Source organism: Neopsephotus bourkii, unplaced genomic scaffold, assembly GCF_033783945.1.
Source record: "Neopsephotus bourkii isolate Nb327-2 ecotype Australia unplaced genomic scaffold, CSIRO-AGI_Nbou_v1 NB_951, whole genome shotgun sequence".
Lineage (NCBI taxonomy): Eukaryota > Metazoa > Chordata > Aves > Psittaciformes > Psittacidae > Neopsephotus > Neopsephotus bourkii.
This window is the reverse complement of record NW_026901445.1, coordinates 2118319-2144994: the sequence shown is the minus strand read 5'-3', so window position 1 is coordinate 2144994 and position 26676 is coordinate 2118319. Positions and strand designations below refer to the sequence as shown.

Here is a 26676-nt window from a genome sequence, read left to right as displayed (position 1 = left end):
GGGTTTGATTCCTGTCAGAGAAGAAGTGGGAAGTATAGTATTTATTTAAGGTTTTACATTCTATTAAATAATATTAATTAAATCAATTGTTCTTTCAAGCTCTGTTCAGGATGCCTTTATATTTCACAGAACTTTACAACTTCTATGTATCTTAAACAAGTTTCTGGAATCATCAGAAAAGAGACTGCAGGTTGCTGCAGGGGTCTGTGGTCTGGGAAGAATCTGTAACCCTACAAATGCTGCAGACAGTATGGTTTATCTGATTGAAATATCGGATTAGGACAAGATGAGTGTACTCCTCAAAATCTGCATGTGTGACTTGGCTACAATTGCAGAATTTCATTCTAGAAATGGAGGCAGAATCATAGAATCATAGAATAGTTAGGGTTAGAAAGGACCTTAAGTCCATCAAGTTCCAAGCCCCCTGCCATGTCCAGAGACACCTTGCTCTAAACCATATTACCCAAGGCCTTGTCCAACCTGGCCTTGAACACTGCCAGGGATGGAGCATTCACAACTTCCTTGGGCAACCTATTCCATTGCTCCACCACCCTAACAGGAAAGAATTTCCTCCTTTTATCCAATCTAAACTTCCCCTGTTTAAGTTTTAACCCATTACCCCTTGTCCTATCACTACAGTCCCTAATGAAGAGTCCATCCCTAGCATCCCTATAGGCCCCCTTCAGATACCGGAAGGCTGTTATGAGGTCTCCACGCAGCCTTCTCTTCTCCAGGCTTAACAGCCTCAACTTTCTCAGCCTGTCTTCATAAAGGAGGTGCTCCAGTCCCCTGATCATTCTCGTGGCCCTCCTCTGGACTTGTTCCAACAGTTCCATGTCCTTTTTATGTTGAGGACACCAGAACTGCACACAATACTCCAGGTGAGGCCTCACAAGAGGAGAGTAGAGGGGCAGGATCACCTCCTTTGACCTGCTGGTCACACTCCTTTTGATGCAGCCCAGGATACGGTTGGCTTTCTGCGCTGCGAGCGCACATTGCTGGCTCATGTTCATTTTCTCATCAAGCAGCACCCCCAAGTCCTTCTCTGCGGGGCTGCTCTGAATCTCTTCTCTGCCCAGCCTGTAGCTGTGTCTGGGATTGCTCTGACCCAGCTGTAGGACCTTGCACTTGGCATGGTTAAACTTCATGAGGTTGGCATCAGCCCACCTCACAAGCGTGTCAAGGTCTCTCTGGATGGCATTCCTTCCCTCCAGTGTATCAGTCGAACCACACAGCTTGGTGTCATTGGCAAACTTGCTGAGGGCGCACTCAATCCCACTGTCCATGTCAGCGACAAAGATGTTAAACAAGACCGGTCCCAACACCGATCCCTGAGGGACACCACTTGTTACTGGTCTCCAACCGGACATTGAGCCATTGACCACAACTCTTTGTGTGCGGCCATACAGCCAGTTCTTTATCCACCAAGTGGTCCATCCAACAAATTCAAGTCTCTCCAGTTTAGAGACAAGGATGTCGTGTGGGAAAGTGTTGAACGCTTTACACAGGTCCAGGTAGATGACATTAACTGCTCTACCCCTGTCCATCAGTTCCGTAGCCCCATCATAGAAGGACACCAAAATGATCAAACCTGATTTCCTCTTAGTGAAGCCATGCTGGCTGTCACCAAGCACCTTCTTGTTTTTCATGTGCCTTAGCATGCCTTCCAGGAGAATCTGCTCCAAGATTTTGCCAGGCACAGAGGTGAGACTGACTGGTCTGTAATTCCCTGGGTCATCCATTTTCCCCTTCTTGAAAATGGGGGTTATATTTCTCTTTTTCCAGTCGTTGGGAACTTCACCTGACTGCCATGATTTTTCAAATATGGTGGACAATGGCTTAGCAACTTCATTTGCCAGCTCCTTCAGGACCCGTGGATGGATTTCATCAGGACCCATGGACTTGTGCATGTTCAGATTTTTAGGATGATCTTGAACCAGTTCCTCTCCTACAGTGGGCCCAAGGTCTTCATTCTCACAGTCCCTGTGTCTGCCTTCCAAGACTTGGGTGGTGCAGTCAGAGCCTTTGCCAGTGAAGACTGAGGCAAATAAGTCATTCAGAACCTCAGCTTTCTCCAAATCCTGTGTAGCCAGTTCTCCCGAAAGCTTCCTGAGGGGCCTACGTTCTCCCTAGTCTGTTATTTATTTGCTATGTACCTGAAAATGCTTAGGAAGAACTTGGACTGATGCCCTTTTACAATCACACTTCCCTCCACTGTGCTCAGAGACTAGATGGGCTGACGGATGTCAATCTAAGCATGAGGGCAAACAGAGTTTAAGCACATACATAGCAGCTAGGCATTTGGAGTTTGTTGGACAACATTAGAACATGACTCACTTAGTCCTGCATGAATGATTACCCAAAGGTGGAGGGGTAGGAAAATCATTATGTAAACAATGAGTTCATCTGTAGTTTGTTCATTCTCATCCTGAGCTGATTAATAATAATCTCATCTCTCAGAAGGAACAGGAAAGCACTATTGGCTAATTTCATCCATGTGCTTTCAATTCAGAGTGTATAAATGAGGATGGATTTACAGGTCCAACATCAGGCTCCTCTGACACTTGACTTTTCCCCCTCAGCCCACCATGGAGCTCCCGGGAATGACCACTATTTTCTTGCTGATCTGCATCTCACACCTTCTTCTCATCGGAACATGGAGAAACATCTCACAAAATGAGAAGCACTCCTGGTCCCTTTGCACTCCCCCCTGTAGGAAACATACCCCAGCTGAAACCAAAGAACTTGCCTGAGAGCATGAAGAGGGTAAGGGACTATTTCTTTCTTTCCTATGTTTTCTCCATTGCATATAAAAGAAAGTCAAATCTAGACTGTCTCAATTTAATTCACAAGCTTAATTTGTATTGACCAAATGTCAGACTCAAACAGAAACAAAAGGTTTCCCGGAAATGTATGCTTCTGAAGTTTATATATTCCAATAATATTATATCTATGTAGTGCAAGACTAAGGCTATATACTTTCAATAATCATACTATGCTCTTCTTTGTGTTCCTCCTCCCTACAGCTTAGAGAGAAGTATGGTCCTGTCTTCACCATACATTTAGGCCCACAAAAGATTGTTGTGCACTCCTTAAAAGACTCTTCGAAGGCACAGGTATGTCCCCAGTCATGTTAGCACACAAAGCTAAGGCTTTCAGTGCTTTAGCAACACTGAAGAGGAACAGCTGAGAGGACAGTGGAGGAAGGAACGGTGGATTTCATTTACTACTTTTAGCAATAAAAGACTAAAAGCCCAAATCCATGCTTGGACCCTTGAGAAAAGCAGTCCCCTGGAGAACTCTCTAAGGTTCCAGGCTGGTTCCACTGAGTGCCGTTCTATTTTCAGCATGTTTCCAATTCTGGCTAAAAGTTTGCTCATCAAATGTGCCTCTAAGCACTTAGGTTCATTCTCCCATTTCTGAAAATATGGACAATATTGATTGATTGATTAATGGCTTGGCTTCGCGAGTGAAGATTTGGGAAGGGCATTAACCAAGCTTACTACAAGCATGATGACCAAGGGCATGTGGGATATGCAAATCTGGCAAAACGGGTGCTGAGGCAATCAGGAAGTGCCCGATCACGACTGTCAACTCCTGAGCTAACTCGAGCGACCCATGCGCTGGTCTGCCCGCATGCAACGTTGGGTCTTGCAGCTTCCCAAGCACCTCGTCACATACTGATTTGACCCTTGCTCATCTATACAGACAAGTGAGAGTAAGCCCTTCCAGCCTGCTCAGTGGATTTTTTAGGTGAAGCGCAGCTTGCACAGAACTGGCCCCACGCTTTATACCTGAGGTTTGGCTGCCACGTCCTAGCTAACTAGGATGGTGACAGCAAAGTCCACGGGTCGTAGGTATTGTAAGGCTGTCCTTCTCTTCGATGGAAGACCATACAAGGCTAGACGAGCTCCATCAGCCTGGGTTTGAAGATAGTTTTCCTTCTCCTATGAGGAAGGCCTGACATAACAGAGCTAAAGAAACCAAGAAAAGGGAAGTCCACAGACAACAAAGAGGAGAGAAAATAGTCTGTGCCAATCAGGGCCACATTCAAGATTAGGCCATGTATTTATTCACTAGGGCAGTTCTGAGTATGTTTTGTGCTGATTTTCAGTGCCTGTGGCCAAGAAATATTCAGTACCAGTGCTACTTTCTTATTTACAACCTAAAATACTGTTTCCTCATGGAGGTCTATTTTTCCTTTATCAGGTATTGTGACCAGCAATGGGGAAACCTGGAAGCAGCTCCGGCGATTTGCACTCAGCACTCTGAGGGATTTTGGGATGGGGAAGAGGAGCATTGAGGAGCAAATCCAGGATGAAGTCCATTTTCTGGTGGAGAGGATCAGGAGCACACATGGTAGGACTGGGCTTTGTGCTTACTGGGACACCCTGTATATCTGCGGAAAAACAAGGAGGATGTATCACTGCTTCACCAAATCTATGATGCAACAAGCGGGCATGTGGCTGCAGTTTCTGTTCCTTGCTCCAAAAGCCAATGCACCACTTCTGGCAGTGGGTTAGTCAAAGACACTGTGACAGTATGGAGGGATAAATATGGGAGACTGGTGTTAGGAAGTATAGAAGTATAGAATCATAGAATAGTTAGGGTTGGAAAGAACCTTTACAGAACACCTGCTGTGGGCAGGGACACCTCACATTAAACCATGCCACCCAAGGCTATGTCCAACCTGGCCTTGAACACCGCCAGCGATGGAGCATTCACAAATTCCCTGGGCAACCTATTCCAGTGCCTCACCACCCTTACAGTAAAGAACTTCCTCCTTATATCCAATCTAAATTTCCCCTGTTTAAGTTTTAACCCTTTACCACTTATCCTGCCACTACAGTCCCTAATGAAGAGTCCCTCCCCAGCATCCTTATAGACACCCTTCAGATACTGGAAGGCTCCTATGAGGTCTCCACACAGCCTTCTCTTCTCCAAGCTGAACAGCCTCAACTTTCTCAGCCTGTCTTCATACAGGAGGTGCTGTATCATCCTCGTGTCTCTCCTCTGGACTTGTTCCAACAGTTCCATGTCCTTTTTATGTTGAGGACACCAGAGCTGCACACAGTACTCCAGGTGAGGTCTCACAAGAGCAGGGTAAAGAGGCAGGATCACCTCCTTCGACCTGCTGGTCGCACTCCTTTTGATGCATCCCAGGATACGGTTGGCTTTCTGTGCTGCGAGCCCACACTGGCAGCTCATGTTCATTTTCTCATTGACCAGCACCCCAAGTCCTTCTCCGCAGGGCTGCTCTGAATCTCTTCTCTGCCCAGCCTTCATCACCTTCAGTAGTTTTTAGAACCCTTTCTTGTTCTTTGCCAACATTATAAATCTTTACTGCCTGATAAAGGGAATGCTCTGGCATCTCACTACAGTATTTCTAAGAGAGAGAGTGTAAGCATGTGGATAGGATTTTCTTCTTTGATAGATTTTTGCTGCTGGCAGCACTGAAATTGCCCTTCTTTTCATCTCAGCAAGTCATGGATTTCTCCCTAATGATGCCTGCTGGTCTGCTTTCCCTTGGAATCAGCTCTGATCTTAGATTCAGAGTTTGCAGCAGCTTGTATTTCCTTTTAGGTATGTCTGATGTTCCCCTGCTACAGTGATTTTTCTGGTTATAATCGCACAGACATGGCTTGTTTCTCTATAATTAATTGACTTGCATGATCGTATCAGAAATGTATCAGATTTTCCTTTCCCAGGGGCCTTCCAGGCCAAGGTTGAAAATCTGTTATTATACCATGGAGAGGTCTTTCTATGTTGAAGGCATTACTGAACAGTTCTGCTATTACTCATTCCCATGCTAATCAGGAATGTCCTGCATATTTATACCAGTGTGGTAGAGGAGTCTCTTCCCATGCAAAGATTTTTTTTGACATATTGCCTAGTGTCTGGAATTGTCATGACTTGAGCTGGGATCCCAGACAACATACAACAGGATCCTCCTAGGCAGACAGAGTGTCCTGGGTTCAGCAGTAGCAGTCATTTTTCTCCTTCTTAGTAGCTGGTGCAGTGTTTTTGACTTTCAGCCTGGGAACAGCACTGATAACACTGATGGTTTTAGTTGTTTCTCAGTAATGTTTACTCTGACCAAGGACTTTCTGAGTCTCATGCTCTGCGACGGAGGAGGGGAAGTTGGGATGAAGCAAGGACAGGACACCTGACCCAAACTAACCAAAGAGGTATTCCATACCACAGCACATCATGCACAGTGTATAGACTGGGGGCAGTTACCTGGAAGGGTTAGATCACTCCTTGGGTCGGTCAGCGGGTGGTGAGTGGTTGTATTCTGTTCCCTTGTTATTTCCCTTATCATTATTATTATTGGTGGTAGTAGTAGTGGTTTTGTGCTATACCTTAGTTACTGGACTGTTCTTATCTCAACCCATGGGAGTTACATTCTTTCAATTCTCCTCGCCTTCCCTCTGGGAGAAGGGGGAGAAAGGGGGGCAGTGAGCGAGTGGCTGCATGGTTCTTGGTTGCTGGCTGAGCTTAAACCACGACAGGTTGTTATCTTTTCTGTCTTCATGCTGCCAAGTCCTTCCCTGAGTTAGGAAATTGCCATGTAGCTGTAACTGTTTGCATTAAGTGTTTCGTGGTAATGGCTGATGGCTACTCTGCCATTTGTGCATTTCAAGGAGCTGAAGAATTTACACAATAGCCATATGCGCCTGTTTTTCAATGAACAATTTATTCCTACTAACTTCAATTAACACAGAAAAATTACTGTTTGTTAAGCAGCATTTTGCAATTCAATGCATAGGAAATTTATATTGTTTCCTGTTAGCCCCTGTAAAAATAATGTAAAAAGGCAGAAAAAAGGATGCCAGCCACACAGTTACTGCAGCACACAGAGCTCCAAAGAGGAAATCATTTCCCTCCACAGGACGAACCCCAGCCTCAGCAGCATCATGGGGAATTTGGCCATTCACTTCAACAGGATACAGGTCTGGTGTCCCTTGTAGATACGCCACAAGTGTCATTATTAAATGTTTTAACCACTAATATATGGTAAATTTCATCATTATTTTCTGAGGCATGGTCATGAAACTGAGTCCTGCAGAGTTGCCTGTTTGAGGCAGTCTTGACCTAAAAATGTTTTTGCTTGTCCTTGTCTGTTCTTCTAATGGAAAATACCTCCTAAAATTGGAATGCTGGGTATGGAAAGCAAACACAGAGACTTGTCCAGCAGGAGGATGGGGGTATGTGTCACTTCTTCTTTCCTCTCTCCAGAGGGAATTGGAGGCTGCCAGACCTGCAGCAGTGCCTTCTTGTGTTGACCTGCAGGACTATGACTCTGCTTATTTTGGGAGCAAAGCCCCAGAGGAGGAGTCTTTCAGCCATATTTATGACATGGTTCTAGGGTTAGACCCTGATCTGCCATAGGCTGCTGACAACATTTTGGACCCTGGCGATCCTCCCCGCCCCCCCCCCAAGTCCTGCTGTTAGAAGGGAACAATCTTTATTTTCCAAGCAAGACAAACAGGGAGAGATGGTTTATGAGTTTGAGGCAAAAAGAGGAATAGGTAGGAGCCTAGTCGGTTTCAAGGAGACTGGAAGGTATGGTGATACTGGCCTTAACTGGCAACAAGAAAACAAAGATGGAAAAAGCAAAAGGCTGGACCTCTGCAAATCCCTCATTCCTGGCAGATGAAAATTCCAGCATGGCCAGTACCATCCAGGAGAGGATACTGAGATCTCATAACACTCAGAAGAACCTGTGCACCTTACACAATCACTGGTGGGACTGAAGAGCAAATGGCCATCGTCTCTCCTGCATCCTCCCACTCTGATCAGAAATTGTTAAGAAACTAGCCACGCAGCAGCAATTGTTCATTCCTCAAAATAACGCAGTATCAGTTAACAGAGAGGATTCACCCAGTGCTGTTTGGGTTGTTCTTTATATGTCACAGGGCACCTACCACCCTGTCAATGGTCTGTTTAATAATGACACTGTTCCAAACACTGTTCCACACTATTTCTCCTCTGGCAAGCAGAATACCTCAGTTCTCGTAGGCTGGAACACGTAGAATAACTCCACCTCCCATAGAGTACCTCAACTGTACTGCAAGGATTTCAGTTCTGCTCACTTATAAAAAGCATTTTTAATGTTAACAGATGGGTGCACAACCTTTGGGAATAAAAATGGGTGATTTTTATTTTTTTTACTGAAGAATACTGTGTTAACAGTGTTGGGGTATTTTGTGTTTAAAAATTGTGGGTGGATTTGGATGAAAACTAGAATACATGTACCACAGGTTTCCTGCTCAGCCTTTGGAAAGTCAGGGTGGGTGCTCTGCCCATGATGATAATTTTATAGTTGGGAACAGCTGATAAAGTTGCCTCTTCACTTCTTTATCTTCCAGGACATGGACCTTTTGGGTGACCTCCTCTACACAAGGGTGGCTTTACAGCTGGTTCAAGACTGACAAGGCAGCTGGGGGCAGTAATCTCAGGAGCTCAGCAAAGGTGAGACATCTTCTTTGAAATTTGGCAGCCTTCACTTTGGTACCTCCCACCAGCATGTATAGCACTGGGACTGACTTTTCTCATTTCCTGACTTCTTCTGCCTGGCTTGGGGAAGCATCTGTTCTTTCTTAACGTTGACCACAGTCTTAAGCTAAGCATCTAGGTTTCCTTCAGAGATGACGGAGTATACCAGCAACATACTGATTTACTGCTGGTGAAGTCACAGTTCAGGTCAGAGGAAGGCTGCTGTCAGATTAACTTCCTTGACCTTTTGGAGACTCAACAAGCAATTGGCCATGTATTGCAAATGACTAAAGAACTTCAGTGATTTTATCCTTTGTAGCTGAGTTATGTTATGGGTCCTGTAAGTTCATATGTTAATGCTTAACCAAGCTTTCTGAGCTAGCTGGTCAGATGTAATTTCTGTGATCTAAAACTAATGATGTGGTTTGCATCTTATCTCTAGTACTAGCTGTGTAGCATGCTGCAAATATGAATATTGTTATACAAATTCTTGAATGCTGAACTTATCGATGAACCTTAATTCCTGCTGATCATGACAGATCCTTTGTCATGTTCAAATATGCTCCAAGAGAGGATCAGTATCTCTCTACATAAAGGCACAGAAAAAGGTAACCTACAGCCTAATGCCATGCCTTGTTGGTGGGATTGAGAAGAAAGTGGGAGAACGGTGGGGGCTGTATGAGTCCATGTACAGATTTTTCAGTAGATCTCTAGCACCTTATATACACCAGATATGATGTACAGACAACATTTGGCAACTGAGTCCTGGGATCAGCTCTTTGGTCTCAAGTGACTCAATCTGCTCTACTTCTCTGCCAGAAAACATACATAGTTCTCACCCTGCTTGGGTTGGATTCCTGTTGGAGAAGAAGTGGAAAGCATAATATTGCATTTAAGATTTTACATTCTATTAAATAACACTAATTAAACAATCACTCTGTTAAGCTTTTTCAGGGTGCCATTATATTTCACAGATCTTCACAACTTCTATGGGTCTTCAACTGGTTTCTAGAAGCATCAGAAAGGAGACTGCAGGCTGATGCAGGGATCTGTGGTCTGGGGAGAATCTGTGACCCTGCAAATGCTGCAGACAGTATGGTTTTTCTGATTGAAATATTGGATTAGGACAAGCTGAGTGTACTCCTCAAAATCTGCATGTGTGACTTAGCTACAATTGCAGAATTTCATTCTAGAAATGGAGGCAGAATGCCTAGGAAGAACCTGGAGTGATGCCCTTTCACAATCACAACACCTCCCTCCACTGTGCTCAGATACTAAAGGAGCTGGCAGATGTCAATCTAGGCATGAAGGCAAACAGAGATTAAGCACGTACATAGCAGTTAAGCATTTGGAGTTTGTTGGACAACATTAGAACATGACTTCTTTAGTCCAAAGGGTGGAGAGGTAAAAAAATCATTATGTAAACAAAGTTAATCCCTAGTTTGTTCATTCTTATCTTGAGCTGATTAATAAGTAATCTCATCTCTCAGAAGGAATAGGAAAGCACTATTGGCTAATTTCATCCATGTGTGTTCAATTCACAGCATATAAAAGAGGATGGATTTACAGGTCCAACATCAGGCTCTTCTGACACTTGACTTCTCTTCCTCAGCCCACCATGGAGCTCCTGGGAATGACCACTATTTTCTTGCTGATCTGCATCTCATGCCTTCTTCTTGTCGGAACATGGAGAAACATCTCACAAAATGGGAAGCAGCCTCCTGGTCCCTTTGCACTCCCCCTTCTAGGAAACATACTTCAGCTGAACCCAAAGAACATGCCTGAGAGCTTGAGAAAGGTAAGGGACTATTTCCTTCTTTCTTATGTTGTCTCCATTGCTTATAAAACAAAGTCATGTCTAAACTGTCTCAATCAAATTCACAAGCTTAATTTGCATTGACCAAATGTCAGACTCAAACAGAAACAAAAGGTTTCTCAGAAATGCATGATTCTGAAGTCTGTGTATTCTAATAATAAAATATCTACGTCTATGTAGTGCAAGTCTAAGGCTATATATTTGCAATAATCATACTACTGATGAGTCCTGTGCTGACTTCATGGCAGTACTGCAATTTGCAGTAGATTTGCAATCAAGGTGTTGATGTTCTTGCTATATTCACTAAATTCCTGCTGGCCCTAAATCCTCTTAATCAGTACAAGGCTGTAGTGATTCTCCACTCTCATCCAATTTTCAGAGGTCTGGGGCTCAGTAGATTTAAGGACAACTGTGGTATACTGTTCTTTGTGTTGCTCTTTCCTACAGCTTAGTGAGAAGTATGGTCCTATCTTCACAATACATTTAGGCCCACAAAAGGTTGTGGTGCTATATGGCTATGATGTTGTGAAAGAAGCTCTGATTGATCAGGCAGATGACTTCAGTGGACGAGGCGACCTACCACTCTTTAAAAGACTCTTCAAAGGTGCAGGTGCGTCCCCAGTCATGTTAGCACACAAAATTAAGGCTTTCAGTGCTTCAGCAACACTGAGGAGGAACAGCAGAGAGGGAAGTGGAGGAGGGAATGGTTGATTTCATTTACTACTTTTAGCAATAAAAGACTAAAAGCCCAACTCATGACTTGGACCCTTGAGTAAAGTGGTCCCCTGGAAAATTCTCTAAGGTCTCAGGCTGGTTTCAGTGAGTGCCTTTTTATTTTCAGCATGCTTCAAATTCTGGCTAAAAGTTTGCTCATCAAATGTGCCTCTAAGAATTTAGGTTCGTTCTCCCATTTCTGAAAATATGGACAATATACACACAACTTAGAAGCCAACAAAAGGGAGGTCCACAGACAAGAAAGACGAGATAATATAGGCTCTGCCAATCAGGGCCACATTCAAGATTAGGCCTTGTATTTATTCACTAGGGCAGTTCTGAGTATGTTTTGTGCTGATTTTCAGTGCCTGTGGCCAAGAAATATTCCGTACCAGTGATACTTTCCTATTTCCATCCTAACGTATCTGTTTCCTCATGGAGGTCTATTTTTCCTTCATCAGGTATTGTGACCAGCAATGGGGAAACCTGGAAGCAGCTCCGGCGATTTGCACTCAGCACTCTGAGGGATTTTGGGATGGGGAAGAGGAGTATTGAGGAGCGAATCCAGGAGGAAGCTCATTTTCTGGTGGAGAGGATCAGGAGCACACATGGTAGGACTGGGCTTTGTGCTTATTGGGACACCCTGTATATCTGCAGTAAGACAAGGATGGTGTAGTGCTGCTTCCCCAAATCTATGAGCCAAGAACTGGGCATATGGCTGCAGTTTCTGCTCTCTGCTCCAAAAGCTGATGCTACCACTGCTGGCAGTGGGTTAGTCAAAGACACTGTGACAGTATGGAGGGATAAATATGGGAGACTGGTGTTAGAAAGCATCCTTCAACCTGTTCTGTTTGAGGATCAAGGCTGAAAGTGGCGAAGGAAATGGCTTGGCCCCAAAGCCAGTTGGTGGAATTCGTCATGCAGACAAGGCTGGGGACTGACACATAACCCAAGCATTGTGCACTTCTTTGCTTTGTTTCCTGGATCTCTAGGTGGATCTTGAAGAAATCGGTAATCAGTGACCTCATTTACACATATCTGGGTCTCGGTCCCCTCCATCTGGATAGCTGTGCTATCAGAACTAGACTTTGACCACAGGCATTCGAATCCCTAGGAGGGAGTTACACTATTGAGGTTGCACTAGTAGAGAGCATAAACAGGGTGCAGTAACCTAAAGACATGGCTCAGACAAAGTCCTTCTTGTTCCATTAGGTTTTGGGGGGACTCTTTAGGCCTTTCCTAATAAACTGAAAGTTCAGAGGAAACAAGACAGACTTATGTCATCTGAAAAGAAATGAAACCCCCAGAAAAGGTCAAAACTGATTCTTAAATGACTCATACAGGAAAATGAGTTCACTTCAAGTAGAGAAGGAAAAACTGAATAAGCCCTTCACCATCCTTTCAAAGGACTGCAAAACTCTGGGACTCAAGAGGATGCAAAGCTCCCTGTAGTGTCAGAGGAGGGGAGGATACCTGAAATACTGAAAGCAAGATACCTCTCTTTTTTGTTATTGCAGAGAAACCCTTCAACCCTGGCAGATTCCTGATCCATGCTGTCTCCAACATCATCTGCTCCATTGTCTTTGGGGATCGGTTTGACTATGAGGACAAGAAATTTTTAAATTTAATTTATTTGATAGATGAAAACAATGATCTCCAGAGCTCTATGCGAACACAGGTGTGTACAGTTATATTGAATACACTTGTTACTAATTAAAATATTTTATTAACGGATACATAATTAAAAATAACACTAGTTTATTTTAACTGGAGTGGATTTTCCTAAATGTGGATAAATTTTCTGAGAGACAAAATGGCAGTTAAATAACCAGTTCCTGTTCTTTCTTCTTGCCTAATAGAACTGCCACTGTATGTCCAAAGAAGGATAAAATTGCAGAAGTTGCTCAACTGAAATCTGTCCTTGACTATAGTGAAACCGTAAAGCAAAAGGCATTAAAATCCAGTTGAATAATAAATCTTCCCAAAAGTGGAATTTTTCATAGTTAACAGTTAGGGAACTTTTTATTCTAGCCATATTAATCATAATGTGCTTTTCCATAATTTTATTTTTACAGCTATACAATTTCTTCCCAACTCTCATGGATTATTCACCTGGGCCTCATCAAAAACTGATAAAAAATACTGAAGAAGTTGATACATTCATTTTAGAAATCATAGCTCAACACAAGGAAAATTGGGATCCTAGCTGTCCTCGAGATTTCGTTGATGCTTTTCTTCACAAAATAGACCAGGTAATGTAACAGCTAGAGATTTATAGGCTCATAAGAAAATCGCCACTTGAATCCCACAACAAACCCAGCTGTGGCAGGGCACTGGGCTTTTCTAAATACAAGAAGAAACTTGCTTTTCTTGGCACATCAACTTCTTTCTATCTTCTCCACTTCCCTATCTAGGATATTTAAACACCAAATTACCAGCTCTACCCAAAGTTAGGAAAACTAAAGACCAATCTCATTGATGGGAATTAATATTCCTTCGATATTAAAATGTTCATATTAATATTTAGTAAAAGTACCATCAATGCTGGTGTTCTGGAAAGTGAGAGTCATATATGTGAAAGGACGTGAGATGTGTTTAAAAACATACATTATGGGTGCAGGACTTTCCTTTTTAAACAAACTGCTTAGATTTGTCATTCTGAAAATATTCTGCCAAATCCTCCTTCAGGAGAAAGGGAATGGTCACTCAGAGTTCACCGTTGAGTCTCTGACCAGATCCACGCTCGACTTGTTCCTTGCAGGAACAGGGACCACCAGCACCACCCTGAGACATGCACTTCTGATTCTCCAGAAATACCCAGAGATACAAGGTAATGGAAAAGGAAATAAATAAAAACTTTAGCAGGTCGTGGGATCACTTTGGACAGTTCCTGTCACTACCACATGTGGTAGCAAATCCCTGGCTAAGGAACCTTTCATTTGCAGTGTAGACATGTGTATTAGTCTAAGTTCTATTCACAGAAAAGAGATACTACCACTAAGTACATTCCTATATTGATGGTGCGCTAAAAGCAAGTTTTGCTGTAAATATGGGGAGAGGTTTAGGCAAACAGATGTGGGACTTGACCATTCAACGCTTACTTATTTCCTAAAAGAAAAAGTTCAAAAGGAGATTGACGGTGTGATTGGCCGAGACCGAAGACCCTGCATGGCAGATCGGAGCCAGATGCCCTACACAGATGCTGTGATCCATGAAATCCAGAGATTCATTGATTTCCTTCCACTTAATGTTCCACATGCCGTGATCAAAGACACCAAGTTCAGAAACTATCTTATTCCAAAGGTATGATAGAGGTTTTTGTTATGCAAATATAAGCAATATTTCAATTTATTTGGAAGAAATTTTAAATACTCAAATCAGACTCATCATTAAAGTCCACAAAAAAAAACCCAACTTTAAGATTTTTATTCATTAAATGCTTCTTTTAAACTGGTTAAATTTTGACTACCCTTCAGATAAGCTCTGGGAAATTCTAAATGTTTCTTTGCTTTAACATTTCTCCAGTGTAACTTTCTTCTCTCTTTGTTAATTCAGGACACAATGATATTTCCTCTGCTGACTCCCATCCTACATGATAGCAAAGAATTTCCAAATCCAGAAAAATTTGACCCAGGACATTTCCTGAATGCAAATGGTACATTTAAAAAGAGTGACCTCTTCATGCCATTCTCTGCAGGTAAGATCTCTTTCTATTTCATGTCCTGTACTATCCTCCCCTAAGAACATTTTGAAGATTTTAGTGGCTCTGACACCATGGCCTGTACAGTGATTTCTGGTGATTCGCTAGAGTCAATTCTGGGCAATTTGATCCCTGCACTAGAGTTTCAGTTGACTTGTCCTTTTAGCAATCAAAGAAACTCCTCCAATGCATTCTACAAGAAGAGGTGTACAAAGTAGGACTCATCCACACAACTCTCTCCAAGCAGAAAATGAGAAACCAAAGCCTTCAAACTGCCTTTGCCCACTGAGCACTTTCAATATTCTTGACACTTAGACCCTAGTTTAATTTGTTTACCCAAAATGCTGCATGTCCATTCTGAGATGCCTGGTCTTTCATGGACCAATGGTTAAAAATACCCCACTCTCCCCTCACTTTTTATTATTTTCAACTTGCAGGAAAACGCATCTGTGCAGGAGAAGGTCTGGCCCGGATGGAGCTGTTCATATTTCTAACATCCATCCTGCAGAACTTTACTTTGAAACCTGTTGTGGATCACAAGGACATTGACATTACCCCTATAATCTCCACTTTGGCAAATATGCCCCGACCTTATGAGGTCTCTTTTGTTCCACGCTAACCAAGTGAAGACTGTTGTCACATCCCACACTGATGAAAGCTCTGGTTGAATGACAGTCATTTCTCAATCTGTTGAGACTGAAAGACTCACATCATTGCTAGATACTTTATAGAAAGAAACAGTCTCAGACAAGAAAATTGTATGAAGCTTTTGTAATCACCATAGCCAGCTCTAAACAAGAGACAGAGTAGGCATCTGCACAGGGAAGGAGACAGCTCCCAGTGCAAGAGGAGACAGGCTCTCCTCTGTGCCTAGGTCTCCTGGGTGAGGTTTCTGACATCCTGACAAGTCAGGGTGTGTGGACTAGTGCTCTGAGGGCACTGCTGCTGCTGTCCTTATCACTTGATCCTCTCAGCGCAGCAGGACCAGACACTTGTTCTCCACGGTTTCCACAGACCCTACTTCAGGTATCTCTCTCTTCTGTATTTTCAGTTTGTTCATGACCTGTTTGTACTGCAAAGCATAAACCAGTGGCAATTTTTCTGTTAGAAGCTAATCATCTCCTGTATTCTCGCCTCAGTATATATTGTCCCCTATGGTGGGGATGGAGTTTAACAATGACTGGGCAGATGGGTCCTCTCTTATGTGATTATAAGGAAGTTTTGTGAATATATATTGCAAAATAAAGACATAGAATGCTGAAATGTTGTTTTTCTATGATCCCAGAAGAACACCATTTAATGAAAAACCTGCTTCTACAAAGCTTATAATCCCAAATGTCTTGCTCATATCTGTTTTATTTCACTCATTTCTATGAAACATATTATGGCTCAAAGACTGAGCTGGCCGTTAACCTATAAAAGTTCCACTGTCAACAGCAATGTGGGCGAAGGCTGGACTGACCCTACAAGACCTACCAGAACCCCAGCTGTGCTTATAGAGCTCTCCTTTGTGGCAAGAGAGGGCAAATTAAATACTTGGATTCTCCCAGTGTCATTTCCTAGCTGAACAGCAGCTTGCATCTTCCCTTTGTTTTATGAAGTATGCAAAGATCACTATAAAAATCCTACACACAGGCAAAATAAAGAAAAAGAGTTTACACAAATTGCCAAGCTTACAGGTACAGATGTAGGACTGACATTTCCTACTTAATAATATTCCCTGTGAAACTGATTCTGTGCAATGTGAAATGAGACAGCATCTGTTACATTTGCAGTCTTACAATTGCCAATGAACTGTTTATGGCATGAACTGTTCATGTGAAACAGACACTACTTCTTTCCTTTCAATATATTGATATGCTAGATATACCATGACTTGGTAGAATTGCATTGCAAAGGCAAAAGCCACAGATGTCATAGAATCAAGGAAATAGAAATGAAAGAACAATATAGGAAAACATCATCTGGTTTTTCACCTTATGCCAAAGAAGATCAGCTATTACAAGTCTTCTCACTGGAGAGAAAGAAGAAGGCAGTCCATTCTACATATATATAATAAATTCTATAGAGATTTGCTCATACCCACTCTGGAAACTGGAGGCAAAACTCAGACAACAATGTCCATTCTGTGATCTGACCACAAGATCTGCATTTCCTTCCCTTACTGCTAGACCTTTCATGCAAAGTAAAAGCTGATATTGCAGTTGTCCAGACAAATGGACAAAAAGTGGGTAAGATGCTTATTGTCTTCAGCAGGGGCAGGAGAGAAGAGCTTTATCTGCTGAAGAATTAAATCCTGAATATCTGAGTATGCCTTTGCCTGACAAACACTGGGAAGGTTAATTCTCCTATACGGTGACATCCTGGGGACAATGAAGAAAGTGTTGCTGCTTCTGTCCGATGTCCCCAGAGACTGGAGATGTACAATTTTAATTTTTATGAAGTGATTTCTAACACCATAATTGTTTTTAATTGAACAGATATGCAATAACTTGCTTTGGAAGGTCGGGGGGAAAGGGATCTGAAGTGATTATTTTCAGCTGTTTCTCACAGGCCTGTGCTATCACTTGTGAGATCAGAAGCAGCTGAGTGTTTTGAGTGTTTGTTCATTCAGCTTTGGTTTGGTTTGTCTTTTTAGGCAGATGTGAATGGAGATTTTTTTGCACATAGTTTATTTTAATGAGCTTTCCTTAGCCACAGAAGAGGTGCAGCAATGCAATGTCTGTGAAGTGTATTTGAGAGACCGTAAGAGATGTTCCGACTGCTGACCTGAAGTCATCTTTGGGGTCAGAAGATAATCTAGTACCTATAGTATGTTGAGTGTTCCTGTGCCATCCGTCAGTTTCACTGTGAAGAGCAGTTTTGAGTGTTGTGGATGATCCACCATTGCCACCTTATCTTCAGCAACTACCAGCCTTTGCCTCAGGATACAGCAGAGGAAAGGTAAAAGATCTATTTGTTGATAGTCTGTTGACCCTGGGAACAGGAGTGGGCAACTTTCTAAGGGTACCCTAAACTGATGTAGTTGATTTGAATAATTGATGGCTTTATGAATTTACACCCTCCTGAATTATACCCTTCATGAATTATACACTCATCTGTCTTTACCCTTTGCCTTTATAGATTGGTGATAATTTTGTTGCTTTCTGTCCACTCCTGGAAAAGGCATGCTACCCTTACCCAACACCTGTTTACAACTAGTAATTGTTTACATTCTTTTCCAAAGCACTAGAGGGCAGCAATATGATACTAAAATCTATCTATTTCCAGACTTGGACAAAACCAGCACCAGCAAGATGAGATCTTGTTTCTCTTACCAGGCCCTCTTATTCAACAGAGCTGGTAATCTTGATCAATCACAGTTCTGGCTCCTGGGAACTACACCATGTCACTAGAGTTTAAATTTTCTCTTTGCTTGTTTGTTTTAATGAGTCCTCATTCATCCTTGTCTGCATAAAAGCAGACCCCAAACATGCAAACTCTGCCACTTGGGTATGGTGTGCTGGCTTGGGCTCAGTACTTCTGCCTTTGCCGATCACCTCTTGCTTTAAATACATGCTTAGGTGGAATGGCACAAAGAAGCTCCCTCTGTGCACAAGTTCATGTTCGAGTCCTTCTTCCGTGAGGCTTTCTCATTGCTCCTACTGGCCATCTCCTGGCACGTTGAGTTCTCCAGCAGCACTGTTAGAGAACAGTTCTTACTGATATTGAGCAAGAATGACAGTAGTGGGCTGTGCCACCTATTTGGTAAACTGTGTTGCTATGACATGTGCATCCAATCTGCCACTGTACCAAAGAGCAACGAGCTGTTGAAAGCTTTATTAAAACAGCTTTCTTTAATGAGAAGGTTGTGGAAGTCTTGGGGAAGGATGACTACTGCTGTTACCATGTGTCATGGTTTAAGCCCAACTGGTAAAGCAGACCCACACAGCTACTTGCTCACTCCCTACTCTTCCTCCTCCTTCTGCTCCCAGAGGGATGGGGAGGAGAATCAATAGAATGTAACTCCCACTGGTTGAGATAAGAACAGTCCAGTAACTAAGATATAACACAAAACCACTACTGCTACCACCAATTATAATAAGTCCTTGGTCAGAGCAAACATTCTTAACAACAACTAAAAACATCGGAGTTATCAGTGTTGTTTCCAGGCTGGAAGTCAAAAACACAGAACTGCACCAGCTACTAAGAAGGAGGAAAATGACTGCTAGAGATGAATCCAGGACAGTATCCACCCCTTATTCCATACCATTCATGTCATACTCAGATCCCACATTTTTCAGTATACCATCTCTTTTGTCTCATTCACATATATATATATATTTATATATTTATATACGAAGCTCCAAAACGGAGAGAGAAATCATTCCTTAGTCCATGGACTAATCCCTATAAAGCTGCTGAATTTATCCAGTCATGATGTCAGGTTCCATCTCTTGTAACAGTCTTTCAGAGCACACCACAGGGCATTTGATACCATCCATGAGTCAATATAGAGATAAAGTACTGGTAACTTTTCTCATTCAGCAATGTCCAAGGCCAGCTGGATGGCTTTCACCTAGGGAAACTGTCTCGATTCACCCTCTCGATCAGCAGTTTCTGCAACTTGTCTCTGGGGACTCCATACAGCTGCCTTCCATCTCCGATGCTTTCCCACAATATGGCAGGACCCATCCGTAAACAAGCCAAATTGCTTTTCACTTTCTGACAGTTTATTATATAGTGAGGTCTCTCCAGCACGCATCACCTCCTCCTCTGGCGACATTCCAAAATCTCTGCCCTCTGTCCGTTCATCATGACTTCTAGAATTCCTGAATGACTGGGATTTCCTGTTTGAGCTCACTGTGTAATTAGTGCAGCACACTTTCTCCATGCAGTATCAGTTGCATGACGTGTAGAGGAGACATTGCCTTAGAACATCCAACCCAGCACGGGCAACGTGGCTGCCAGGAGGAGCTGTGCTTCAGTGCCAATCACTTATGAAAAAGCTTGAACCCCTTCATAGGTTGCCAGTATCACTTTTTCAGTTGGGGTATAGCTGGCCTCAGATCCTCTGTATCCCCACATTCAAAAGCTAAGGGGTCGACCTCGAGTCTCCCCTGGTGCTTTCTGCCAGAGGCTCCAGGTAGGACCACATTCCCTGGCTGCAGTGTAGAGTACATATTTTACATCAGGTCTGGTCTGGAATGGTCCAAGGCCTACTGCATAAACTATCTCTCTAATTTGCTCAAAGGCTTGTTGTTGCTCAGGGGCCCATTTGAAATCATTCTTCTTCCAGGTCACAAGGTAGAGAAGGCTTACAATCGAATTGCAATTTAAGATGTGCATTCTCCAGAACTCCACAACACCCTAGATGGCTTGTGTTTCTTTCTCATTAATTGGTGGAGACATTGCTGTTATCTTGTTGATCACATCTGTGGGGATCTGGCAACATTGATTTTGCCATTTTATTCCCAAAAATTGAATTGCATGTGCAGGTCCCTTGAACTTACTCCATTTTATGGCAAAACCAGCTTTCAGCAGGATTTGGATTATTTTCCACCCTTTCTCAAAAACTTCTTCCGCTGTATCACTCCACATGATAATTGCAGGTGTTCTGGAGCTTGCCTCTATTCCAGCGCAGTCTGGATCCATCCATGGCAGATGGTACGGTTGTGTTTCCACCCCTGGGGCTGTTGGTTCCAAGTGTACTGGACAACCCTCCAAGTAAAAACAAATTGTGTCCTGTACTCTGCTGCCAAAGGAATTGAGAAAAATGCACTGGCAATATCAGTTGTGGCATACCACTTGTCTGCCTTTGACTGCAGTTCATACTGAAGTTCTAGCATGTCCGGTACGGCAGCACTCAGTGGTGTTATGACTTCATTCAGGACACCATTGTCTACTGTTGGTCTCCAGACTCCATTAGACTTTCTCAGTGGCCATGTGGGGGGCTGTTAAAAGTGAGCAGGTCCTACTGATCACTCCTTGGCTATGCAGTCTGCGGATCAGCTTATGGATGGGAATCAGAGTCTCGGCTGGTGCAATATTGACGCCGGTGCACTGTTGTGTTCTCAATTGACACTTCTTGTTATTTGACCTTCAGCAACCTAACAAGAGAAGGATCTTCTGAGAGACCAGGCAAGGTGGACAGCTGCTTAATTTCCTCTGTCTCCAAAGCAACACCACCAAAAGCCCATCAGTACCCTTTTAGGTCTTTGAAGAATCGTCTCCTGAGGTAGTCCATGCCAAGGATGCATGGAGCCTTTGGACCAGTCACAATGGGGTGCTTTTGCCACTTCCTCCCAGACAGGCTGATTTCAGCCTCCAGTACAGTCAGCTCTTGGGATCCTCCTGTCACTCCAGAAATATAGATGGGTTCCATCCCTTGACAGCTTGATGGCATCAGGGTACACTGTGCACTGGTATCTACTAGAGCCTTATACTTCTCTGGGACTGATGTGCCAGGCCATCTGATCCACACAGTCCAGTAAATCCAATTACCCCCTACATCCACCTGGCTGGAGGCAGGGACCCTCTAATAGCCATCACAATATTGGTTACTTATATCTTGTTGACAGGGATTAGTCTTCTGTATCACAGGACATGGAGTAAAGACAGCTCCTCCACTCCATCTGGGAACCTGCTCACCAGAGACTGAAGCCACAGATTTCATGGGATGATCATTTCTGAACATTTGTTCTCTTCAATTCACACACCCATTCCTCCAGAGCTGAGGTAGGTTTTCTATCTCACTTTCTCATGTCTTCTCCCTGATTCCGCAGGTAAAACCATAGGGTGGCCCGTGTCTTACACCTCCTGTATCTTCTCTATCGAGCAGTAGGATGCCTTTTTTTAATAGCTGAGACGTGGGTTGGTACATGTAGGGAGCTGGATTGATCAGATAGATTGTCTCTCAAATGTTTGAACTCCCAGGACAGTTTTTGACAGCTGAAATGATGGAAAGGTTGAGATTGTCTTCGAACTCTCAGAGCTGACTAATCACTTCATCCATTGTTGGTGGTGCTACATCATGCCAGGTCATTGATGCCAGTGAGTGGGCATATGATCATGGTGCACTCTGTGTAAATTTCCGCCACACAGGTTGTGAACGTGTTTAACCTGTCTTTAACTTAATCAGGGTTAACTCTAAAGTTAATCCAGGCCTTTGGCTGCCTGCATACAGCAGCCTACAGCAGAGGCTCCTGGGAACAAGTGTTGTCAATCATAGAAAGGGACATCGCCATCTAAACCATGTCTCCCGAGTCTCTGTCCAACCTGGCTTTGAACACTGTGGATAGAGCATTCAAAACCTCCCAGGGCAACCCATTCCAGTGCCCCACCACCATTACAGTGAAAAACTTCCTTATATCCAATCTAAACTTCCCCTGTTTAAATTTTAACCCATTACCCCTTGTCCTGTCACTACAGTCCCTAATGAAGGGACTCCCCAGCATCCCTATAGCTCCCCTTCTGTCATAGGAAAGCTGCCATGAGGTCTCCATGCAGCATTCTCTTCTCCAGGCTGAACAACCCCAACTTTCTCAACCTATCTTCATATGGGACATGCTCCAGTCCTCTACTCATCCTCGTGACACTCCTCTATACTTGTTCCAACACTTCCATGTCCTTTTATGCTGAGGACACCAGAATTGCACAAAATACTTCAAGTGAGGTCTCACAAGAGCAGAGTAGAGGGGCAGGATCACCTCCTTTGACCTGCTGGTCACGCTCCTTTTGATGCAGCCCAGGATATGGTTGGCTTTCTGGGCTATGAGTGCACACTGAAGCCGGCTCATGTTCATTTTCTCATTGACCAACAGCCCCAAGAGCCCCAAGTCCTTCTCCACAGGGTTTCTCTGAATCTCTTCTCTGCCCAACCTGTAGCTGTGCCTGGGATTGCTCCAACCCAGGTGCAGGAGCTTGCATCACTGCCAAATGTTTAACTCCGCCTTCCTGGATCTTTGAAGGCTATGCTGCCAGTCTAACAAGCAACAACTCCTTGTACTGAAGAGATGGCCAAGTCAGACTACAGTAGTTTCTTAGGACTTCACTGTTTATAAATGCACATTTTAAAAGGAGAAGCCAGTATAAGAGGTATCAGGCAAATAAGGAAAAAGCCTTGGACAGCTGGAAAAGAAACAGGATGGCAAAAGTTATGAGTCTGTGGCTTTTCTGTGAGTTACTTTTTTATGGTTTTATTTTTTCCTTTTGGTATGGATTAACCTGAGTATATTCACCAGCAAAAAAGTGCGTGTAAAAATGGGTTTCCTACGAGCAATATGTTTTGTATTAGTAACAAATGCTATTTCCATGCCACATCTTCTGAGGCATTTTAGAATATATTTTAGATGAGTATTTTTGGTTTTCCAAACTTCAGGCAGTTAAAGCTGGAAATTTTCACTTGTTTATTCCCAATGCAAAGTTAAACCATCAACCTGTTCTTCAGTCATTCACAAAGCAAATGAAATTGATAGGATCAGTAAATGCAACATTTTTCCATTCCAAAGGCTGGAATGCTCCTGACATTCCTTTAGAGTCTGATGGGTTTCACTAAGGTTATTGAAGGCAGATCTTTGCCCTTCATTGCCGTAACAGGTAAGATTCAAATTGTGTCCTTTTCTCCATAATGTTTAGAGGAGACTGAGGGGTGACCTTATTCGTGTATATAAATATATAAAGGGGGAGTGTCACGAGGATGGAGCCAGGCTCTTCTCAGTGGCAAACAATGAAAGGACAAGGGGAAATGGGTACAAATTGGAGCACAAGAGGTTCCACTTGAACCTGAGAAGAAACTTCTTCTCGTGAGGGTGACGGAACACTGGAACAGGCTCCCAGGGAGGTTGTGGAATCTCCTTCTTTGGAGACATTCAAGACCCGCCTGGACAGTTCCTGTGTAACCTTATCTAGGTGTTCCTGCTCCGGCAGGGGGATTGGACTAGATGATCTTTTGAGGTCCCTTCCAATCTCTAACCTACTGTGATACTGTGATACTGTGATAAAGTTGATGGCATCTTGCTGCTACTGGTGGTTGATGTTCAGGCTCTCTTGCAGGATAACTGCTTGTGTGGAGCGGTGTCATTCAGATTGAACCATGTGACCAAGATGATCATTAATGCACTACAACAGGAGAACATGCTGCAGGTGAAAGAAACCCTGCACTACTTGCCCTTGACCACCACAGTGATGAGAGCAGCTCTGTTGCCCTCTGCTGCTGCTACATCAGGTTCATCACCTTCAGTATTTCTTAGACCTCTTTCTTGTCCTTTGCCAACATTATAAATCTTTACTTCCTGGTAAAGGGAATGCTCTCTCTACAGCATTTCTAAGAGCGTGTGTAAGCATGTGGATGGGATTTTCTTCTTTGATAGATTTTTACTGCTGACAGCACTGAGATTGCCCTTATATACACCTCAGCAAATCATGGATTTGTCCCTAGGGATGCCTGCTGGTCTGCTTTCCCTTGGAATCAGCTCTGATCATTAATTCAGAATTTCAGCAGCTTGTATTATCTCTTAGATATGGCTAATGTTCCCCTGAATTGAAGTTCTGTGTATTTATGCTAATATGGTGGAAGAAGGAGTCCCTTCTCATGCAGAGCTACTGCAAAGGACAAATCCCAGTCTCAACAGTATCATGGGGACTTTGGCCATTCACTTCAACAGGATAGAGATCTGGTGTCCCTTGTAGATATGCCACAAGTAGGACCTTAAAAAGGCTAGGAGGATTGGCCAGGTTAGTAAATGGTTTGACGGGTGGTGTCATATTCAGGGGTTTGGGTGTCTTGAACATGGGACCCAAATTTGTAGGGCAGGTCTACAGGGGGCTGGTGGAGCTGGCCTGATAAAAGAAGGGGAAGAGCACTTTTGGTAGGAGGCTTGCCAGACTGGTCAAGGAGGCTTTAAACTAAATGTGTTGGGGGAGGGGGCATCATTCCATCCCAAAACACCCAGTCAGTTGCCAGCACCTATAATAAATGCTTGGAGCAATGCAGAGATATTCCAGCTGCTCCAGCCAATGAGCTGGCTTCATTTGGAGCTCGGCTCAGATGCCTCTGTACAAACACCCGTAGCATGGGGAACAAACAAGAGGAATTAGAGATGTGCGCATATCTACGGGGGTATGATATAATAGGCATCACAGAAACATGGTGAAATGGCTCCTATGACTGGAGTGTTGCAATAGAAGGTTACAGGCTCTTTAGAAGACAGGCCCAGCAGATGAGGAGGGGAAGTTCCCCTTTATATTAGGGATAGGCTGGAGAGTATGTAAATCTGTTGGGGGCCAGGTGATCAGTTAACAGAGAGTTTGTGGGTCTGGGTTGAAGGGAGAAGAGTGATGTGAGACATTACTGTGGGGGTCTGTTACAGACTGCCTGATCAAGAGGAAGCTGCGGATGAAGCACTCTATAGACAGATAGGAACAGCCTCATGCTCACAGGCCCTTGTTCTCATGGCGGACTTCAACCAACCTGATATCTGTTGGAGGGATGGTACGGCCTGGCACAAGCAGTCCAGGAGGTTCCTCAATTGTGTGGAAGACAACTTCCTTCTGCAAGTAATAGAGGAGCCGACAAGAAGAGGTGCCATGCTTGACACTGTTCTCACCAACAGGGAAGGGCTGGTTGGAAATGTGACGCTCCAGGGCAGCCTTGTTTGCAGAGATCATAAGATGGTGGAATTCTAGATCCTCAGGACAGTGAGAAAAGCATGGAGCAAGCTCACTACCCTGGACTTCAAGAGAACAGACTTTTGGCCTCTTCACAAACCTGCTTAGTAGGGTTCCATGAGATATGGCCCTAGAGGGCAGGGGGGCCCAAGACTGTTGGTTGTTATTCAAGGATGACCTCCTACAAGCTCAGGAGTGTTGCAACCAACTAGAAGGAAGTGCAGCAGGAGGGCCAGGAGACCTCCTTGGATGGATAAGGAGCTGCTGAGGAAACTTCAAAGGAAAAAAAGAGCCTTAGTAATGTCAGGGCATTAGGCTGCATGTTACCTTTTTCTGTGACTTTATGCAGAGAGACACTGATCCTCTCTTGGAGCACATTTGAACATTGTAATTATGGCAAGATGACTAGACAAAGTCAGGGGAGCTTCTACATCATTGTACAGGAGGATGTGAAAGGCACTGTGTGATCATCAGGCACTCAGGTATGATGCTGGCCAGGCCTGGGTAGATGATGCCTTCTTTAAGCATGGGAAAGAGTCTAAGTAACAGGTAAACATTTCCTAAACTAGACAATTAATAAGTAGCATAAATCAGGCTTCAGGAAACCTGTAGTGAAATAAACCATTGAAGTAGTTACAAAGTGAGGACACAGAATTTAATAGGTGAAAATTATACAGTGCTTAAGTGTCAAGAATATGACTTGCTCTTTGGCTAGTAAGGTTAATGAATGTTATTAAAGCTCACTTTTGTGAGACTTGTAATAGTCCTAAAGCAATGTTAATTCAGACCAAGTGAAGCCCCAGTAGGGAAACAAACAAACAAGAGAAGAGGACCTGGAGTGTACAGAATGGAAGCTGATAACAACTGCATCTTAAGGAACAGAATAGGAACGTTACTGAAATAAACAATTAGTTTTGTCACTGAAGAAAATCTCTGTGTAACGAGAAAGAGACATGAAATTGCCCTTAAACTCACTTTGGTTGGGAATCACTGCCAAGCAGTATTATTTCTAAGTTTAGCTCTGATTAACAAAGAACACCTATTTCCTGTCTATGAAACTGGTGTTCAAAGACAATGCAGTAGATAATGCTGCCAAGAAAAAGGGTGTGGGTCAGAGTTGTTCTGTAGGAGAATCTCGCTGGACAGCTCATCTGAAACAACTTGCTTTTATTTTGGTTTCATTTCCCTGTGTTCTCCCAACCCTCCCCACCTCCAGCTGAGAAGCCAATATCCCCAGAAGGGGTGAGGAGTCCCCATTTCTATGTTTCCTGGGTAGTTCTTGCTCCACAGAATTCCCCTT

General features: G+C 43.5%; 1 protein-coding gene across 2 annotated transcripts; it reads left to right on the top strand.

Moving 5' to 3' along the window:
- Positions 1-2689: 2689 nt before the first annotated feature.
- On the top strand, positions 2690-15993 carry LOC133215064 (cytochrome P450 2H1-like). Of its 2 annotated transcripts, none has more exons than XM_061358778.1 (9): positions 2690-2766; positions 10763-10925; positions 11491-11640; positions 12547-12707; positions 13105-13281; positions 13718-13859; positions 14145-14332; positions 14585-14726; positions 15167-15993. In XM_061358778.1, the coding sequence occupies exons 1-9, from the start codon at positions 2758-2760 to the stop codon at positions 15346-15348; spliced, it is 1314 nt and encodes a 437-aa protein (XP_061214762.1). In that variant the 5' UTR covers positions 2690-2757; the 3' UTR covers positions 15349-15993. The 2 variants fall into 2 exon arrangements, with proteins under 2 accessions (XP_061214762.1, XP_061214761.1); XM_061358777.1 differs by lacking the exon at positions 2690-2766 and adding an exon at positions 10049-10297.
- Positions 15994-26676: the final 10683 nt, after the last annotated feature.